Raw genomic sequence first — 18426 nt, 5'->3', positions numbered from 1 at the left:
TGGCATCTGAGAAGAGCTACAAAGACACCGTGGGATTTCAACATGACGGAGGCGGGAGAAAGTCTGTGTCTAGGGCAGAGGAAATCTCTTAGGTGAAGGAAAGGAGGTATGGAAAGCACAGAATGTGTTGAGGGCAAAATCGCAGGTACCCACGGACTGGAGCTGAGGGCACAGTGTCACCCCCCACAGACAGACGCTGGCATTTACTGAGCCCTTGATCCTCAGCACACCAAGAGGTGGGTTCTGTTAGTCCCTCCCAACTATGGCTGGGGAGACAAACTCAGGGCAGCTAGACTTGCTCAAGGGCAGGCGGGGGGATGCTGCCTGACTCTCACCCTGAACTTCTGCCTCAACTGAGGGATTTGTGCCTGGGGGAAACTGGGGCTGCTGAGGCCACACAGGGCCTCATATGGACATGGTCGGCCAGGCGATGGGGCCACTGCAGGTTTTCATTCACGGTAGTCATGATCAGAGCTGTGTTTTAGAAAGACCAGGAAGAGAGGAAATGGGCTAACAAGGACCTGAAACAGCATGGTGGCGACTGGCATAAAAAAGGGCACAAGTGGAAGAAATCTCGAGTCCTGAGCCCATCTGGTGACTCCCCCTGCCGCCAGATCCATGCAATGACAGGTACAGAAAATTTAAAAGCAAAACACTCAACTACATAATCATTCTTTTTTTTTGGCCGCACTGCACGGCTTGTGGGATCTTAGTTCCCCGATCAGGGGCTGAACCTGGGACCTAGTGAAAGTACAGAGTCCTAACCACTTAATTCCCTACATAATCATTTAAAAAAAAAAAAAAAAAAAAGACATCTAATTTGAAATATGAAAATTCTCCTAGGGAATTTCCTAGAGGTCCAGTGCTTAGGACTCGGAGCTTTCACTGCCAGGGCAGGGGTACAATCCCTGGTCTGGGAACTAAGATCCCACAAGCCACATGGCGTGGCCAAAAAAGAGAAAAAAAATTCTCCTAAATATTCTGCTTTCATTCCTTGAGACTAGAACTATGCCAGGAGCTCTCACCAGGTCGACAATGCTCCAGACCCCCAGACCTCACCTCAGGTCAGGAGAGCTCGGGCAGGAGGAATGCGTTTTTTTTTTTTAATTACAAAAGGAAATTTATTTCAAAAGCATAAGGGAACACTTACATTTGAACAAGGGGATATACAGGTGTCTCGCAAAAGAAAACTAATCCATGGCATGAAGTTTTTCGTTCAAATTTTTGAAACAGAAATAACCTAAGTAGTGCACTATTGCCTTAGGAAAGGGAAGGGGAACAATGAGGTGGTAAAGGAAGAAACACAGTCAACTTAATATCAAACTTTAGAAAGTAAAGTCACTTCTGCTCAGCTTTGAGTTTACAAACATTAAAAAGAAAAAGAGGAAAAATTACACTTAATGTTCAAATTTATATAACTGTAGTTCCAAAACAGCATCTATACTTGAAATGGCTTTAGGCCACTGGCTGATCTGCCGCTGAGGTCCGGGCTACCTGGTCACAGTTTTCAAATGGCAATTCCACGTTCCTATGCCTAGGAATGCGTATTTTAACACCCAAACACCAGTGAGAACCCAGGTGGGGCTGGGACCCGAGGCTCCCACCAGCAGGTGGCTGCAGCACTCCAGCGCCCTCACGTGGCTGCCAGGTGCCGGCGGCAGCAGCAATGCTTCCTGACCACATACTGCTGGTGGCACTAAGCAATTCCACTTGGAGCAGGGACAGATGCAGAACGTTCAGAAAAGGGGTGTTGCCTCTGCCGCAGAAATGAGGTAAATACCTATAAAATATTTTAAGTAAAAATCGTTTCCCTCACCTTGAGCCCTCATATCTCCCGTTCCTCTCATATTCAGTTGGAAGCCTCAATGAATAGAATGTAGAAGCACAGAGAAGTGGGAAAGAGAAAAGATATCTTACACACCAGTACACGACCAACCCAAATATAAACACAGACATTATAAAATGAACAAATCCAAAGCACTTTTTGGTCACCAGCTGAGCTTATTAAAACTCCTACTCTTGTAGGTGTGACTCTGCCAGAGGCCATCCCCAGGTGTTCATGAAGGCCGTGCAGGAGGCTGGCTACACACCTGCTTCACATACACAACAGGTATTCCTGCCCAGCTCTGGAATCTGCGCACATTCACGGCCTTCAACTGGAGGTATTCTTTTTAATCACTACCCAAAGTATAGTGGGTTTCCAATTAAATAATCATGGAGTGGAGTTTCCCACAGGAAGAAAGCACTCTTCCCACGGTTTCTGATAAAGAGCTCACGTGAACAAAGACTCTCCATGACCCACTGGTGGCCTCCACATAAAAACCCATAACCTGGCCCGCTGGTGAGCTGAGAGGAGCAGGCACGATGTGGCTGCAGTGGCAGCTTTTCCCTCAAGGGTGTGTGCATCCCGAGACAGTGAGCAACGCTTCTGGTCTTTTGAGTGTCATCATCAAAAAACTATCTACCTAGTTAAGAATAACATTTACTACAGTGCTTTAAGTAAAAATGAGACATACTTTCTTCAGAGGTTGGTGGAAAGTGCCTTTTAGATACAATACTATTCACTCTTCAACTCTTGGAAAATATTAAAATATTTCTGCTATACAGTTGCCCACGTCTTAATTTCTGAAAAACCCCAACAAATGAGGTTGTAGGTGTGAGTTTTACATTTATTTCCAGTATCAGGATATTAGCTGATTTATCTGTCATTTTAAAGCCTTTTGCTAATGCAATCCTTCATGAAATAAAAAACGACAGCTAGCACAATTACCACTTACCGTTTGCACGCTTGGGGCTAATCACGAATGGCACATTGTTACTGAACATCTCACTCTTCAAACAGAAGCATGCTAAGTGTTATTAGTATGAAGACAGAATTATTTGGATGCTAAATAATTCTACCAAAGGAAGAAAATGTACAGAGCATGCGTAGGCCTCTTGTTACATGGGTGCCACAGTCCCTTTAAAAATGCCTGACAGAGTTAATCTCTTTCTTTCCAGCTTCCTTTCAAAGAAGTATTTAGTTCTCAGCAGAAAGTTTAGTGTTTAAGGAAAAAAAACAAGGCTAGAAAGCCAAACCTGATGTTAATTGCAGGAGCCATTTCAGGGTGAGGATTGAAAAAAAAATGTGTATATATAAATCCTACCTTTTGATAAACCTGAATGACATGTTTCTAAAAGAAATTAAGCCAAAAAAAAAAATTAACAAAAATGAGTTGCACAAGTTAAATAGTCAATTACAGCTAGAACAAAAAACAGCAAGTAAAACAGGGCTCCTCTCCTGTCCAATGAACAATGAAACAGCGACATTTGATGAAAAAGTAAAATTATCACAAATAATTGAGTATGTGATCTTTTAAACAGAAATATAAAAAATCTGTACTTGTAAGAAAAAACTTAGCAGTAAATATTGACATTAACTATAACTAAATGTTTTAAGGTTCTTCAGATGGGTATACCTTAAGATAATAAAATTCAACATTTTGTGTTAAAGTCATTTGCAATGTACTAGAAATAAAATAACATTCCTCAACTTTCTTCAGAATATCTGATGAACAAAAATACCACCTTATACAGAAACCTTAAAAATTTCATTATAAAAATATTTATCCATGAAGAGAATCGTTACTTACTTCAGGAAGATGATTTAGACATTAACAGAATGTCTGTTACAGTGGTTTCGTATAAATCACTTTTTAAGGAAAAAAGTCGTTGGAGGTGAGGTTTTTCCCTTCCAGTTCTGATATAACTGACATACAGCACTGTAATAAGTTACTGGGAGTTTAAAATGAAGCAGACCTTTTAGAGCTTTAGATATCAAAATGAACGAAAATTAAATGACAAGACAACAGTGGGGGGTTCATTTTTATGTTTTACGTAATAAACGGAAAGAGCTGTATTTAAAAGAAGTGACTCTGCTCATTAAAAAGAAATTTAAGGAGATGCTTGGGTTGTGCTGAACAGAATTTGACAAAAGAAATTTCAAACTGGCTCAGGCTTGTATGATCATGCAATAAGCATTCCTGGGTGAGTGTGAGCTGGGCTTGTCAAGCTATTTCTAAATCTCAGTTCTGAGACAGAGCACAGGAGGCACTCAAATGTATCTGAGGACCGACTGAATTAATAACTTCCTTCGTTGCTTTTTTTCCTAATTTGGGATGACTTTTGCATTGCTTCAGATACCTACCAATTTTAAAAGTATCTAACTACTGGAGATAACCGCCCACCACTCCATAATCAGATCAAAAGTAGTATACAGCAGGATTACACACAGTAAGGAAAGATCATGCATGTGAAAACTGATTAAAAGGCCTTTAAAACGTATTTTCATTTCCGAATTTTCTACCTGAGAAAAGTCAAGGGGACTGCTCAGGTACCATAGGACTGATTTTCTTAACTTTTCCTCCCTTAAATCCCTTGAGGTATAAAGAGGAGGAAGCTGCAGGACTAAGGCTCTCACACTCCGCCCGGGACCACGTGGATGGCTCCCAGGAGCACAGAGGCACCTGCGCTTGTGCCCGGGCTGTCCTGCCTGCAGAGTATGGGTGACTCTGAGTGCCCTGAGCCCACAGCTCTCTAAAGCACCCACAACATCCAGGGCACAGCCAGGAGCAGAGGGCGAGTTTTCTGATGCCAGTCCCACCACGTCACAGCAGGTCTCCTTGCGGCATCTACATGCCAACACGTGAGCCTTTCCTGCACTAGAACTTTAACCCTCACAATTACTGTTAGGAGAGGGTAAGAAGCTGATGCTGCGGCAGCAAGGACTCTGTTTTTAAGAATGAACTGACTACAACTGAAGTACAGCACCAAGGGAGGCTACAGGTCTCAGTCTGCAAACTAACAGAAGACTTTCTGTAAAAATTTTGGGGTGGAAATTATATAATCAGATGACCCCCTCTAGAATATTTTTAACAAGAAGCCTCAGCCTTCAATTTCAATTCAAATACATGAAATAAATTTAATTCTAAAATGTGGGAAAAGGACTCACGTCTGTAACCGTGCTTTACCGTTTTCTGCCAGGGACACTACATAGTGGGTTCAAGGCTCTTCTGGAGCCACGGATCTGACTCAGCACTCTTCTGCTGTAGGATCTTGAACATGTGCCTTAATCTCTCTGAACCTTGCCTCCAGTTTCTTCTATGAAACTGGGACAATGTCTATTCCATGGGGTAGATTATGGAGATCAAATGAGTATGTGAGAGAGAATGCATGTGTGTGCATACACACATACTTATCTACGTATATAAAACGAGTATTCCTGGGCTTCCCAGGTGGCGCAGTGGTTGAGAGTCCGCCTGCCGATGCAGGGGACACGGGATCGTGCCCCGGTCCAGGAAGATCCCACATGCCGCGGAGCGGCTAGGCCCGTGGGCTATGGCCGCTGAGCCTGCGTGTCCGGAGCCTGTGCTCCGCGGCAGGAGAGGCCACAGCAGTAAGAGGCCCGCGTACCACCAAAAAAAAAAAGAGTATTCCTATATCTATAAATCTACAGACATCTCTTTAGCTTAGCACGTAGGAAGCATTCAGTATACTGTGGCTGATGTTATTTTTATCAATGATAGTATTAAGATGACCCCCAAAAACCCACGAAGGAGGCAAACAAATAAATTCAAGGATTTTAATGATGTGCAAGGCCTTATTTAAAGAGCCCATTACTGACCAATGTGTAAGGACACAAAGCTGACTGTCCTGTGACTGGAGCTTAGACAGACCTGACTGCCACACATCCCTTCTGTGCTCGGGGACCAGAGGGCAAAGTATCAGTTGACATTAAGCAGCCTAGGCTCCGAGGAAGGAGCTAAGGCACAGACAGGGAGGCTGGGGACAGCACCTGGGATGACCCTGAAAGGAAGCAATGCGTTATTTTGGGGGTCATCAGACTCTTCTTGAGTTGAACTCATTGTCTCTTGCTGGCCACAAATGGGTGCCCCAAATCTGGCAAGGCCCTTCAGACCATTCTGCTCTTCTGCCCAGCCCGGAATGGGATGTCTCAGCAAAGGGGCTCAGAGAATAATAGGGTAGACCAGAAACTCTGGACTCCTCTGACCTCTAGTCAATGCTATCTAGTGGATATCAGAAGTTCTCCCTAATCTGGTACTTGACATCCTGACAATGAACAGATCATCTGGGGAAAGACAGTTTAATGTGACTTGTCTAAGTTTTAGATGACTGATTTAAAATAAAATTACTGGGGGAGACTGAAAAGTGGTATTTAGCTTACAGGTTAAATCAAGAAGACGGCACGGAACAGATCAGTAGGCTAACGGGCCACAGGGAGTCAGAGAAGAGAGGAGGAGGGCGTGTATCATTTTAGACTCTGGGAAGAGCCCACTGTTGTTCTGTGAAGAAGACACAAGAGATGAACCAGAGGGTCTGTAACAGGCAAAACCTGCAGGACACCTCGGACAGACTAATCCACAGAGAGGCTTAGGTTCAAAGAATTTCCTCTGGGTGTCCTGGAACCGCAGGGGCTCTCAGGTTTCCTGGGTGTGGTCCTGGCTAAAGGTGCCTTTGCTTATAATGCAGAGTGGTATCTTTTCTTTTTCCTCTTACAGTGGCCAATGTTTCTAGGCTTTGCAACCTCTAGATGAAGATTCTGGAAATAAAGTTAAAAGTACCTCAAGGGACCTTTAGAGATTTCCCAAGGCCCCAACTGACAGTCTACTGGACATACAAAAGATTTTATACATGACCAGATACTAGCTTCTTCCTAAGAACAAGGCAAGGATTTTATCTCCAAAACTATTCAATAAAGAATGTTACCTTGTTCTCATTATAACTCAGGCCAACAGAGAGAACAATTTCAAGATTGAAGCTCTAAGAAACTTAGTGCTCCTCAACGACACTGGAATGCAACGAGAGAAGAGGAAATGTCTCTCTCCTCCGTGTCTAGGGACGCTTACACCATACACGTCTTCCTCGGTGGCTACTGATGGGGCGCCAGCCCCCGGACTACACTGGATCTGGGCTTTCGCTAAACTGAAGTGCACATGCCATGTAGGGGGATGTGAGAGTAAAAGGCAAGTAATTAAACAACACCACCTCCCAAGCGCTAGATAATTTTTGGTGTTGTGAAAGGACTCTGAGCTCTATAACTCCTCTTCTGAAAGGTTTTGAAAGTACAGCGTTAGAAAAACGTGAGCTAAAGACAAACTGAAAAGCATCTGGGCAGTGGCTTCACACGAGGGAGACGGCACTTCTCCCTTTGCCCTTGTGTTTGCTCCAACCAACAGCACCACCTAGGCACTTACCTCCTCGTGAGTTTGGAAGTTAATTTACTAAAAAGATTAGTGGAGCCTCGGCTTCGAGTCTGCGACAATGGTGTGGCTTCATGGGACAGGCTGGGTGAAGCAGGCGGGCCGTTATACGTGGCAGTGCGCCGCTCCCGGGGCTGGCCGTGGAAAGTGCTACGACTGGCAGTGCCTCTTGGGAAGCGGGTTCGATCTGGGGTGGTGGCGCTGCTAATACTGTGTGTTGAAGCAACTGGAGCTCTCTGGTCAGGAATAGTGCTTTGAGATCAGAAAATGACAGATTCTTAGATCTCTGTTCACAAAACCCTGGCTTTGTAGCAAACATGGCACACAAACATTTACGATCACAATATACCTTTGATATAGAGTGGAGGAAACCAGTTATATAAATCCAGATCCAAGGGGTATTTTATAGGACTTAGGAGCAAAAGGTAAGTTAAATGGCAAAGGGTACCACAGGAATAGTACATAATCAAACAAAACCTCATGGAGTTTAAGGGAACAGTACACACATATTTTCAAGGACAAGATTAATGCAGGGAAATTCTAGAACAAAGAACAGCTAACTCAAGCTTTTTTTTCCTTTGCTTCCCTCTCAAATTGCTTACATGCAGAGAAACTTGCCAATACAAAAGAAATAAAGGCTATGCAGGTGAAACTGAAGAATAGGCAACTAAAAAGTTTTGGAAGCACAAAAATGGCATAAGTACTGTAAAATTCCACATGCTGAAAGCAGCTTGGAAGAAGGGGGCGTTTCTTACACCCTCTGTAGTATGCAAAGGCATGAAGACACAAAGATGACCAGGGACACCATGAGACAGGATGTGCTTAACTAAAACCACACACAGGAAGGACACTTTGTAGACAACTGGAACAAAATCTTGGACTATAAAATCCACAGCACAAAATTAAGAAGCAGTGGGTACACATTAGTTTCACAAGGAATGTGCATTTTTCTTACATAGCCTTGAAGTTATCTCCTTCACTGTCTATTGGAGGTAACATCATCTTGGGGCGCCCAGAGCCTGACATGGACATCGACTTGTGATGTCGCAGCCGACAGGTGGAAGATGTCTTACAAACAGAGGCAGGGCTAGCTGCGTAAGCGAACATTTCCATCAGGCTGGGAGGGGGTTTGGGTTCAGGCAGAGGCAGAAACAACAGTATGACGGACTAGTGACAAAAAGAGCAACTCTTGTTCAAAGCATATAACCTTCCTCCCCAAACCATCTCATCTTTGTCAAGGAACAAAAATCTCTTAAACCTGTTTTGGGGATTCTGGAGCAACTGCTAATCTGTATCTGCTTTTTTTAAAACAGCAATTTAAAAAGTTTATTAGCTTTAAAGAAAATAAAATAACACCATACATGTTTGAATATCTACGTGAGAGGGACGACCTCTTCCGAGCTATGTATAAAATTAAGCCTACCCTAAAAGAGATGCCTCCATTCATATCAAAGTGAATCTATAATATGAGCCCACTATGCTCTTGACCTGTTCCCAAAGCACACTGTCATATTTTAAATGGACTAGTAAAATCACAGGTATAGCAGTAACTAGTTCTATTTATCAAAGTATCCTATGTTGTTTAAATATCCTATGTTGTTTGTATTTATCAAAGTATCCTATGTTGGGCTTCCCTAGTGGCGCTAGTGGTTAGGAATCCGCCTGCCAATGCAGAGGACACGGGTTTCCAGCCCTGGTCCGGGAAGATCCCACATGCCGCGGAGCAACTAAGCCCGTGCGTCACAGCTACTGAGCCTGCGCTCTAGAGCCCGCGAGCCACAACTACTGAGCCCCCGCGCCACAAACTACTGAAGCTCAAGCGCCCAGAGCCCGTGCTCTGCAACAAGAGAAGGCACCACAGTGAGAAGCCCACGCACTGCACAAACAAAGAGTAGCCCCTGCTCGCTGCAACTAGAGAAAGCCCGTGCGCAGCAATGAAGACCCAATGCAGCCAAAAATAAAATAAATAAATTTATTTAAAAAAAGTATCCTGTTAAAACCTTCCTACTCAAAGCACTTTCACTTCTTTATAAACAACACTCAGAATTCCTAAGGGGTCAACAGAGCCCCATTTTTCAAGGTGGGAAAACTAATAAGAGCGAATTAACTGTTTACAGACAGAAAAAGAGTAACAGAAGTGGCTACATGTCTGCAGTTTCACCTGGCACAGACAGCTATGGGACAAAACTACCTAAGGGAGTTTCCCCATCCTTAATTCCAGCTCAGTCATCATGTCCTTGGAATTTCAAAGGGGCAGTTTCTTTCCTTCAAAATATAATCAGGGATTTAGAATTCTGACCATACTCTTTCCGTGACTTTCTACAGAAATCCTTTCAAAGCCTGAAACCTAGAAACATCAGGTTCTTTCCCTCATGCCCCACATCCAGAGCAACTGGGACATCTTGTTGGTGCCAACTTCCTGACAGCACCTCAACGAGCCGGGCCTCCCCACCTCTACTCTGAGGGTCTTCGTGCAGCGCTTCACCTCTCCCTCAGGCCCAATCCTAAGTCATCTGTCTTTACCGGTCTCCAATTTCACACTTTCCAATCTGTCCACCGTACAGCTGTGAACTTTCTAAAGCGCAAGCCTGACGCTGTCACTCATCTGCTTTTAACCATGCAAAAGCACACCGCGTCTTCAGGATGAAGTCCAAACTCCGCTGGCATCCAAGTAGCACCCTCAGGTGCCACAGCTCGGCCCTGCCACCTCGCCAGGCTTGGCCTTTCACTGCTGCCTCCTGGGACTAGACTTCCGGGCCCACCTGATGATGTGCGGTCGCTTGGTCGTGCACCAGGTCAAAGAACTCTTGCAGGAGCTATTCTCCGTGTCTGGAGAGCTGGCATCTTTCTGTTTTCATCAAAATTCAACCCAGAGGTCATCCCCTCCGCGAAGGCTCCACCGGTGCCCTCTCCCATCAGGAGTGACTCATTCCGCTCTATGTACTCAGTGCAGGCACCTGCTACCGCACACCACACTGTACCGCAGTGACTCCTGTCTGCTCATGCGCCCTGGAAGCACGGCCTGCAATTTCACCGTGTCCCCGGGGTCTCCTAACTGAAAAGGTACATTAATGAAATGAGCCACTGGAATTCTAACAGTCCCAATATGAAGGAGACAGGTCTTTGTAATAAACTGCTCAAGAAGATCTGCTTGTCCCTGCGTTTCTGTTTGACAATCCTGCCCTCTCACTTGGGGGAGTGGCTTATAAAGATTAAACATAGATTCACTTTTGTGTTTTTCACAGTCCTTTCCTTTGGCAAAAACACCTGAATTCTGTTTTGGTAGAAATAGGTTTTTGGTCTCTCGATGTCGTTGACTCCACCCCAGACTTTCCCAGCTACCCTGGCCGGTGACGGATTAAGAGATGGGCACATGGCCAGAGCCAGACCAACAGGGCCCCAGAAGACAGCCCCAGGGCTTCTGCTTGAGCAGAGCTGAGTGTGGGAAGATGTCAGGGCGGATGCTGCTGAGCCCATCAAGGAAATCCTGCAGAAGAAGCAGAACTATGAGATGAACCCTGACTCTATCCCTGGACTTTTTTAAGTTATAGGAATTCATAGATGCCCTTTTTAATTTAAACTTGTTTGGACTGGGTTTCTGTCACCTGCAACACAGAGAGTCCTAAGTGATTCAACTATCTGAAGAAATGCTTTGTTGTTTCCAATATGCACATACAGACATACATACACATAGACACATATAATTTTACTTTAATAAGTTACAGATAAATACAACTGTCTTTTGTGCTCTATTACCTGTTCCGAGCAGGTCAAGAGTCGTCAAACACACTTTATGCCCCTGCCCAGCTGCTGATGTTCTCTTGCCCAAATTAGGAGCTAAGATCAATAGATGCATTAAAAAAAAAAGCAGGGGAAGAAGAGGAGGCAGGGGTTATTTGGCATCTTCCCTGGAGAATATAAATGGTCCCAAAGACCCTGGATAAGGAAATGGCTTTCCTTATCCAGAGCAGGGAGATGCTCAGTCTATCCCCCGTGAGGCCATTGCTCCCTGGCTGGACAGTGAAGGCAAGACTGTGTGGACAGACACTTTACAACAAAAAACTGACCCTCCTTAGAGTCAGAGACCTTCTTAAAAAGGAAGTGTAAATTGATATATTCATTACAAATTATTAAATTTTTACAAAATCTTAAAGGCAATTAAATGAATTATTTCTTTAGAAATTTAATCATGTCACATTACGAGTTCCACAAAGCAAGCAACAAAACAGATGTGGTTTTTTTGACTTCTAAAGTAGGCCTAGCACCTCAATTTAGGAAACTGTAAACTCAATAAATGTTTGCCGAATGTCAAGTCTGTACAAACTCACAAAAATTCTATTTACAACATACAATCCCAACATCACAATGGGCTGCATCAAACTGGACAAAATTTCTCCCCCAGAAAAGTGGCACAAATGATGGTTATAGTTCATAGACCACCCCACAAGAATCTACATAAACAAAACAGTAACTGCGTTATATTTTTAGTAGTTCTGGGTACAAGGAAAAATCATTTTTTAAACCTTAACTTACAGAAATAGTATGATTTCTTAAAATTCAAATCGTGTGACGTTCCTGTTAATCTTCTGGTTTTATATCTATGCCTGATAATTTTTTAAAATTCTAATCCACTTACTGTTATTAAAGGAAAGGTATTTTCAATTTGTTTGATATGACATCTATCCTATATCAGAACATTCTGATATGAAATTGGTTGCTGACTCAAAGCATACTCAGTGATTGGGCAAAAGCAAAATTAAAAATATAACCCAAAGATACATGTGTTAAATGTGATAAAACCTTCTTTGCTCATTTAGTTTTCATCAGCCACAATCATTCTCTTGTTGGAATTCTGTAAAAACACTCACATGTATAAGAAAAAAGTCCAACATATTGAAGGCTAAAATGGGAATTAATGTCCTTCTTTCAGAAGTTAACATAGATCCAGGCATCCGGTACCTTACTAGTATTGTAGTCAAGGAATAAGATATATATGGGAGAGGAAAAAGCAACGATCTGCTAAAGAAGTCATCTGCACACAGAGAAGGCTCAGTGCATAATTTATGACTCAAGCATCTATTTTAAGGGTGAGAAAGTTGTCACATTTAATGCCTTCCTTAACTGGAAGTAAAAAATATGACCACCAGTTTGGCACTCAAACCTCCAATATTTTCCCACAATTTTTCAATTCATTTGTAAGACAGAAAAAGAAAATCCAGATATTATGAAAATCATGGGCCCCAGCTTGTGTGGTTGGAGGCTCTGTCTGACTGAATATAAAGACAACACTTTCAGAAGCAAAGCATTTAAAGAGCTGATGCTAACAGATGCCATATGGCCCAGGTTGGTATAAGGAGGGGGCAGCCCCACTGAGGAAGGTGTCTGCAGGTAGAACACAGACAGGTAATGACTCCAAAGAATCAGAGTATTCCTAAAACTATTTCCAAAGAGTGAACTGAGTAACTGTAGGGAAGGAGAATTAGAGGAGTAGATGCACACACAGAAACACAAATCAAGGGAGCAGACCTAGATCTTGGTCTTAACAGCCTTTTAAATAAAAGTCTGACTCTGTACCTCAGAGAATTGTATATTCTAAAGTTCAAAAGGAATCTGATAGAATAATTCAACAATTTAGAAGAATCTGTAAAAATAAAGGTCATGAAACAGCATTTTTCTAGTTCTATAGACTAATATCCATAACATATTAGAAACTTTTGGGAACTCCCTGGCGGTCCAGTGGTTCGGACTCAGCACTTTCACTGTGGGGAACCCAGGTTCAATCCCTGGTCAGGGAACTAAGATCCCATGAGGCCAAAAAAAAAAAAAGAAGAAAGAAACTTCTAAGTCTTCTACTGATATCTCCTATTCAATCACTTCAAACTAGAAGAAATTCGATAGATTTGACAAAGTAACGGTAAGAAAAGAAAACTTACCAAAGAATAGACCACTGTTAAAAAATAAATATACCAATCACTAATTTATAAGCTATCTAGCCCAGCTGCTCTACTCAAATTATTAATAGTTCTTAATCATAGGAAAAAGACAATGTTAAAACAAGCACACACATAGGAATCAGAATATCAGGATGTAAATATTTCTAAAAATTCACTGAAAAATGAATGTAATCTCACATAGTAAGCTTTGACCTTCATGTCAATTCAAACATAAGTGGTCTGTGGAAGAGGGGAATGATAAAATAGTCTGGTTTTAAGGATTAAAGAGGATAGAATTTTTGCTTAGGTTGTTACAGAAGTTACTGATCAAACATTTCATTTGACTGATGAGATCTAAAGGAAACAGAAATCTTATAATGCAATTTCAGAAAGTAAATGTCAGAAAAAGAGGAAAAACAATTTTGATGCTACACATGAGAATGTGATATGACCAAGCAATGTTCAGAGAGGCCAGGGGACAATGAAAGATGATGTGAATTTATTTTATGGATTTCTACTCCAGAACTTTATCTGCTCACTTTGACCATATCTCACCATTTTGAATTTAGTTTTATACTACTTTTCCAAAAAGAAAGAAGGAAAATCATGCCCATTTGGGAAATTTGTTCTATATACAATATATTTCACTACTCTACCAATCCAACTCCTCCCACCCACTTTTCCCTCTGCCCAAACTTAGCTCTACTCCATGGTTTCTGGATGTACTTAATCCCACTTTTCTGACTCTATTTCTTATTTTGAAACCCCAAGAAAATTGTTTGCATGATCTAACTCCTTACTGATATATTACTTTGTTAGTATTTTAAATCATGCTTATCCAGTGTATGACTGCCTCTCTACCAGATTAAAATCATTCAGAAGATTGCACTCTCCATTTCTCTGGGATACTCAGTGTGTCTCTTTTAAGGTGAAGACTGTGTTACTACTTGTCCGCCATGCTCCTCTGACACACTGCTGACCTATGACTGAAGGCTCACCCGCCCCATCAGGTGCTGCACATCTTCCTGAGGTGTGGCTCCCCGTCTCAGGTCCTCACCCTTCCCCCTTCCAGCCCTGGTTCAAGTTATTCATGTGCACAAAATAATCTCCATTTCCCTGTTCATAATTCTACAATTAAACCATAGCTTACCATCTATTTCCTCTGGGAAAGCTCCCTGCTTTAACTCAACCCTTCCAATCATCATACACAGCTGGCCAGGAGGATAAGCTCTGGACAATGAGAGGAATTTGGAATTCTAGGATCTCACTAAAACTCTGCGTTCGAATTTAACTTACCATTAGCGAATACTTACCACTAGTATTTGAATTTTGATTATAAAAACTGAGAAGCAAATATCATTCTTCCATTTCTCTTGGGAAAAACAAATTTTCTTGCAAACAGGTAAAATTTCATACCTGTTTTCTTTGCCATTATGAATTACTGAATGTCTATCAGCTGTAGTTCTTTCACTGCAAACATAAGTATTCCGCCGCGTCATTCCACCAGATGCTGTATTACTCTATTAAAAAAAAGGGCATTTTGGTCTTAAACTATTTAGTAAGTATAGTACAATAGGAAAAAACCCCCACCTAATTTAAATAAACGTGAATACTCTTTAAATAAACCTACACTAAAATATCAACAGTACTGGCCACTAGATCAGAGAAGAGGATGAAGGCAGCAGCCTCCACCCTCCTTCCTAGCCTCCAATGTCTCTGCAATAATGAAAAATGGCTATGGTAAAGTGACTCTGAAAAGCTGGCTATAATAATCTACAGAGTAATAACTCATGGATTATTTAAAACAAAGCAGACAGAGAGATCCACTATTTTTAAAAGGTAATACTTTCAAAGTAAAAAATTAAAAAGCAAGGATTATAAATATAAGGTAAATATACAAATAAAATAAAAATTAGGGTTAAAACTGTAAAACTATTAGAAAAAAACGGGTAAATCTACATGACCTTGGATTTGACGAGAGATTCAGATAAGACACACACACAAAAATATGAGTAACAAAAAGAAAAAAATAAACTGGACTTTATCAAAATTAGAAACTTTTGTGCATCAAAGAACACGATCAAGGATGTGAAAAGAGAACCTACAGAATAGGAGAAAATATTTGCAAATCCTGTATTTGGTAAAGGTTTAATATCCAGAATATATAACGAACCCTTACAACTCAACCACAAGATGACAAACAACCCAATTTAAAAATGGGCAAAGGACTTGAATAGACATTTTTCCAAAGAAGGCATACAAATGGCCAATAAACACATGAAAAGATGCTGAACATCACTGGTCATTTAGGAAACGCAAATCAAAACCACAATGAGGAACCACTTCACACACACCAGGATAGCTATAATTAAAAAAAAACAGAAAATAACAAGTATTGGCAAGGATGTGGAGAAACAGAGACTCAAATACGGCAGGTGCGGTACACAAACTTGTACACAAATGCTTACAGCAACATTATTTATAATAACCAAAAGATAGGAGCAATCTAAATGTCCATGAACGAATAAGAAGGTAAACTGTGGCATATAAAAAGGAGTGAGTTCACCCAACAACTTGGATGAACCATGAAAATATTACGGTGAGTGAAACAAGGCAGACACAAGAGGCTTGTATAAGTCCATTTACATGAAATCTCCAGAATAGGCAAACCTACTGGGAGAGAAAGCAGATTACTGGTTGCCGGGGGCTGGGGAAGAGAGCACTGGAGAGAGTGACTGCTTAACGAGCACAGGGTGTTCTGAACTAGAGACAGGCAGAGGCTGCACAACACTGGGAATGTGCCACACGTGCCACTGAACAGTGCGCTTCAAATGGCTAATTACATGTCATGTGAATTTCACATCAATTTGTAAAAAGCTAATACTTTCAAAATTAAAAAGCAAGGAACAGAAGTCACAAGTAAAAACTTTTATCAGGTAACAATTTTAAAACAAAGATAAAAGCAGCCACCTTTAATACAACATGAGCAGATCATGTATAGGGAAGCAGAAGACAAGTGGGAGAAAATTATAACAACACACTTCTTTCCTTTATAAATAATCATATATGAGTGGCTAATAATGCTTGGGATATACTTTCAAAAGGGGGGTGTGCAGATGAATAGAGTGAAGGAATGGAAGTTATGAAGGCAGGGAACAAAGTCTTTTTCTTCTTCTGGTAACTGTCAACAAAAATTAGAGGCTGCATTTAAATTGCAGGGCTATGGAATGACGATCCAATTTTACTGCATTAGGAAGCCAAATAAAAAACCTTTCCACACAGCGTTTACTCTGATAAAGCACAATGTCAAAGGATGGAACACACAAAACCTTCTGGGTTCCTTTACAAGCCCCTCCCCAAGAAATGGCCAAAGGGAGCAGCACAGATTCCATGTGGGATCCTCAGTTTGGGGTTTCTTTAGGGTAGAGGAAAGGCTTTGTCACCGCTAACTTTTAGGGGAAAATGTGGTTACAGAATATCCTTAAAATTGTTCATTCTCTGAAAATTCCTTTTAAAATTACTTTTTGAGTCTTCCAGTTATAAAATAAGTAAGTCCTGGGGATGCAATGTGCAGCATGGTGACTCTAGTGAACAATACTGTAGTGCATATTTGGAAGCTGCCCAGAGGGTAAACCTAAGAAGTTCACATCACAAGAAAAAAATTCTGTAACTGTGTATGGTGACGGATGTTAATTAGAGACCATTTCACAATAAATACAAACATCAAATCATTAAAAGAATTACTTTTGGAGTGCTAAGAATAATAATCACTATGCTAGGTCAGAGAGGACACATTTCAACCCACAAAGAAGTTGCTGAAACTGAACAGATTCAATTTAACAAATACTACCTACTTCCTAGGGAGATTTTGTTCAGGGCAGGGATTAAGAGACGGATTCGGTTTAGCAGTATAATTTTAGACAATTACCTAACTTTTCTTCAATTTCTTCACCTTAACATTTAGCTCATGCATGAAAAAGCATTCAGCATGGTCCCTGGCACATGGTAAGGACTCAGTCAACACTCTGTATCAGTAGAGCCCTTTGAGATGCAGGGCAAACACCAAATCCCTGGCAGTCAGAGCTCACAGTGCCCTGTACAGACTCCATCAGGTTGCTGTTCGCCATCACCTGTCTGCACTGGCCCCATTTGGTCTTATTCATTTCCTCTGTTAGATTATGACGTCTTTCCATATCTCAGCACCTGATACAGTCTGAAGTTTAGCAGATGTTTATGGAATAACTAAAAACAGCCCTTGACCTAAAGGATCTGATCACTCATCCAGTGGGATACGGCTCAACAAGAAACACGCGCAACAGAGCAAGTGCTCCTTACAGGCTGAGACTGTGCCCGGCGGCCCAGTGGGTAGGGCTTTGTAGGCAGATGAACACCCAGGAGCAAAGTGTCTTATCATCTCAGTCCTACAACCCTAGCCTGCCCTAGTCCGACAATACTTACACCAGGGACGGTGGAGCTCTTCTTGCGTTCAGGAATATCTGCCTTGTTGGGATTACTTGCACTCCCAAGCATGGGACTGGCTGGAGCAACTCCCTTTCCTCCAGCAGCACTGCCGCCTGGTTTCCGGGAGGGAACTCCATCTTCTCTGAGGTCGCCGTCTGCAGTGCTGGTCTGACTCCTTTTCGGATACGCCACAACTGAAGGAATAGCTGGTCCAGCTAAAATACAGAGTTCACTTTTTAAAAGTCAGAATATAGTTTTATGTTTTATCCCGTGAAAATGAACACTTTATAAGATGACCCAAGATTTCTATTCATCTAAGAGAATACAAGACAGTAAAAATCTTCTAAGATGCTTCCCATTCATGTATAATGTCTTCCCTATGCAATGAATTCAATTTTATTTTATTTTTTTAAATTACCTAACCACTTTTTAAAAAAAAAAAAAATTTATTTATTTTTGGCTGTGTTGACTCGTCATTGCTGCACGTGGGCTTTCTCTAGTTGTGGCGAGCGGGGGCTGCTCTTCGTTGCGGTGTGTGGGCTTCTCATTGCGGTGGCTTGTCTTGCTGTGCAGTACGGCCTCTAGGTGCACGGACTTCAGTAGTTGTGGCTCACGAGCTCTGGAGCGCAGGCTCAGTACTTGTGCCGCATGGGCTTAGTTGCTCTGTGGCATGTGGGATCTTCCCAAACCCGTGTCCCCTGCATTGGCAGGCAGATTCTTTTTTGTTGTTGTTGTTGTTTTTTATTCCTTTTTGCAGGCAGATTCTTAACTAC

The 18426-nt window shown here is 41.9% G+C and overlaps 1 protein-coding gene across 8 annotated transcripts in view; it reads right to left on the bottom strand.

The window, feature by feature from the left end:
* Nucleotides 1–18426, bottom strand: part of MARK3 (microtubule affinity regulating kinase 3) — an 87063-nt gene that overhangs the window by 2271 nt on the left and 66366 nt on the right. For 2 of the 8 annotated variants that reach the window (XM_024757806.1, XM_024757785.1), the window contains exons 12-16: nucleotides 17651–17868; nucleotides 14609–14712; nucleotides 7254–7511; nucleotides 3147–3173; nucleotides 1817–1861 (exon numbers count right to left, since the gene is read on the bottom strand). In XM_024757806.1, the coding sequence (XP_024613574.1) occupies nucleotides 1817–1861; nucleotides 3147–3173; nucleotides 7254–7511; nucleotides 14609–14712; nucleotides 17651–17868 (652 nt within the window). The remainder of the gene's footprint in view (nucleotides 1–1816; nucleotides 1862–3146; nucleotides 3174–7253; nucleotides 7512–14608; nucleotides 14713–17650; nucleotides 17869–18426) is intronic. The other 6 variants (XM_024757813.1, XM_024757791.1, XM_024757820.1 and 3 more) reach the window with 4 other exon arrangements.

The sequence above is a fragment of the Neophocaena asiaeorientalis genome, unplaced genomic scaffold (genome assembly GCF_003031525.2).
Source record: "Neophocaena asiaeorientalis asiaeorientalis breed wild unplaced genomic scaffold, Neophocaena_asiaeorientalis_V1.1 scaffold476, whole genome shotgun sequence".
Lineage (NCBI taxonomy): Eukaryota > Metazoa > Chordata > Mammalia > Artiodactyla > Phocoenidae > Neophocaena > Neophocaena asiaeorientalis.
Note: the sequence above shows the minus strand (reverse complement) of the source record. Positions and strands in the feature narration are given on the sequence as shown.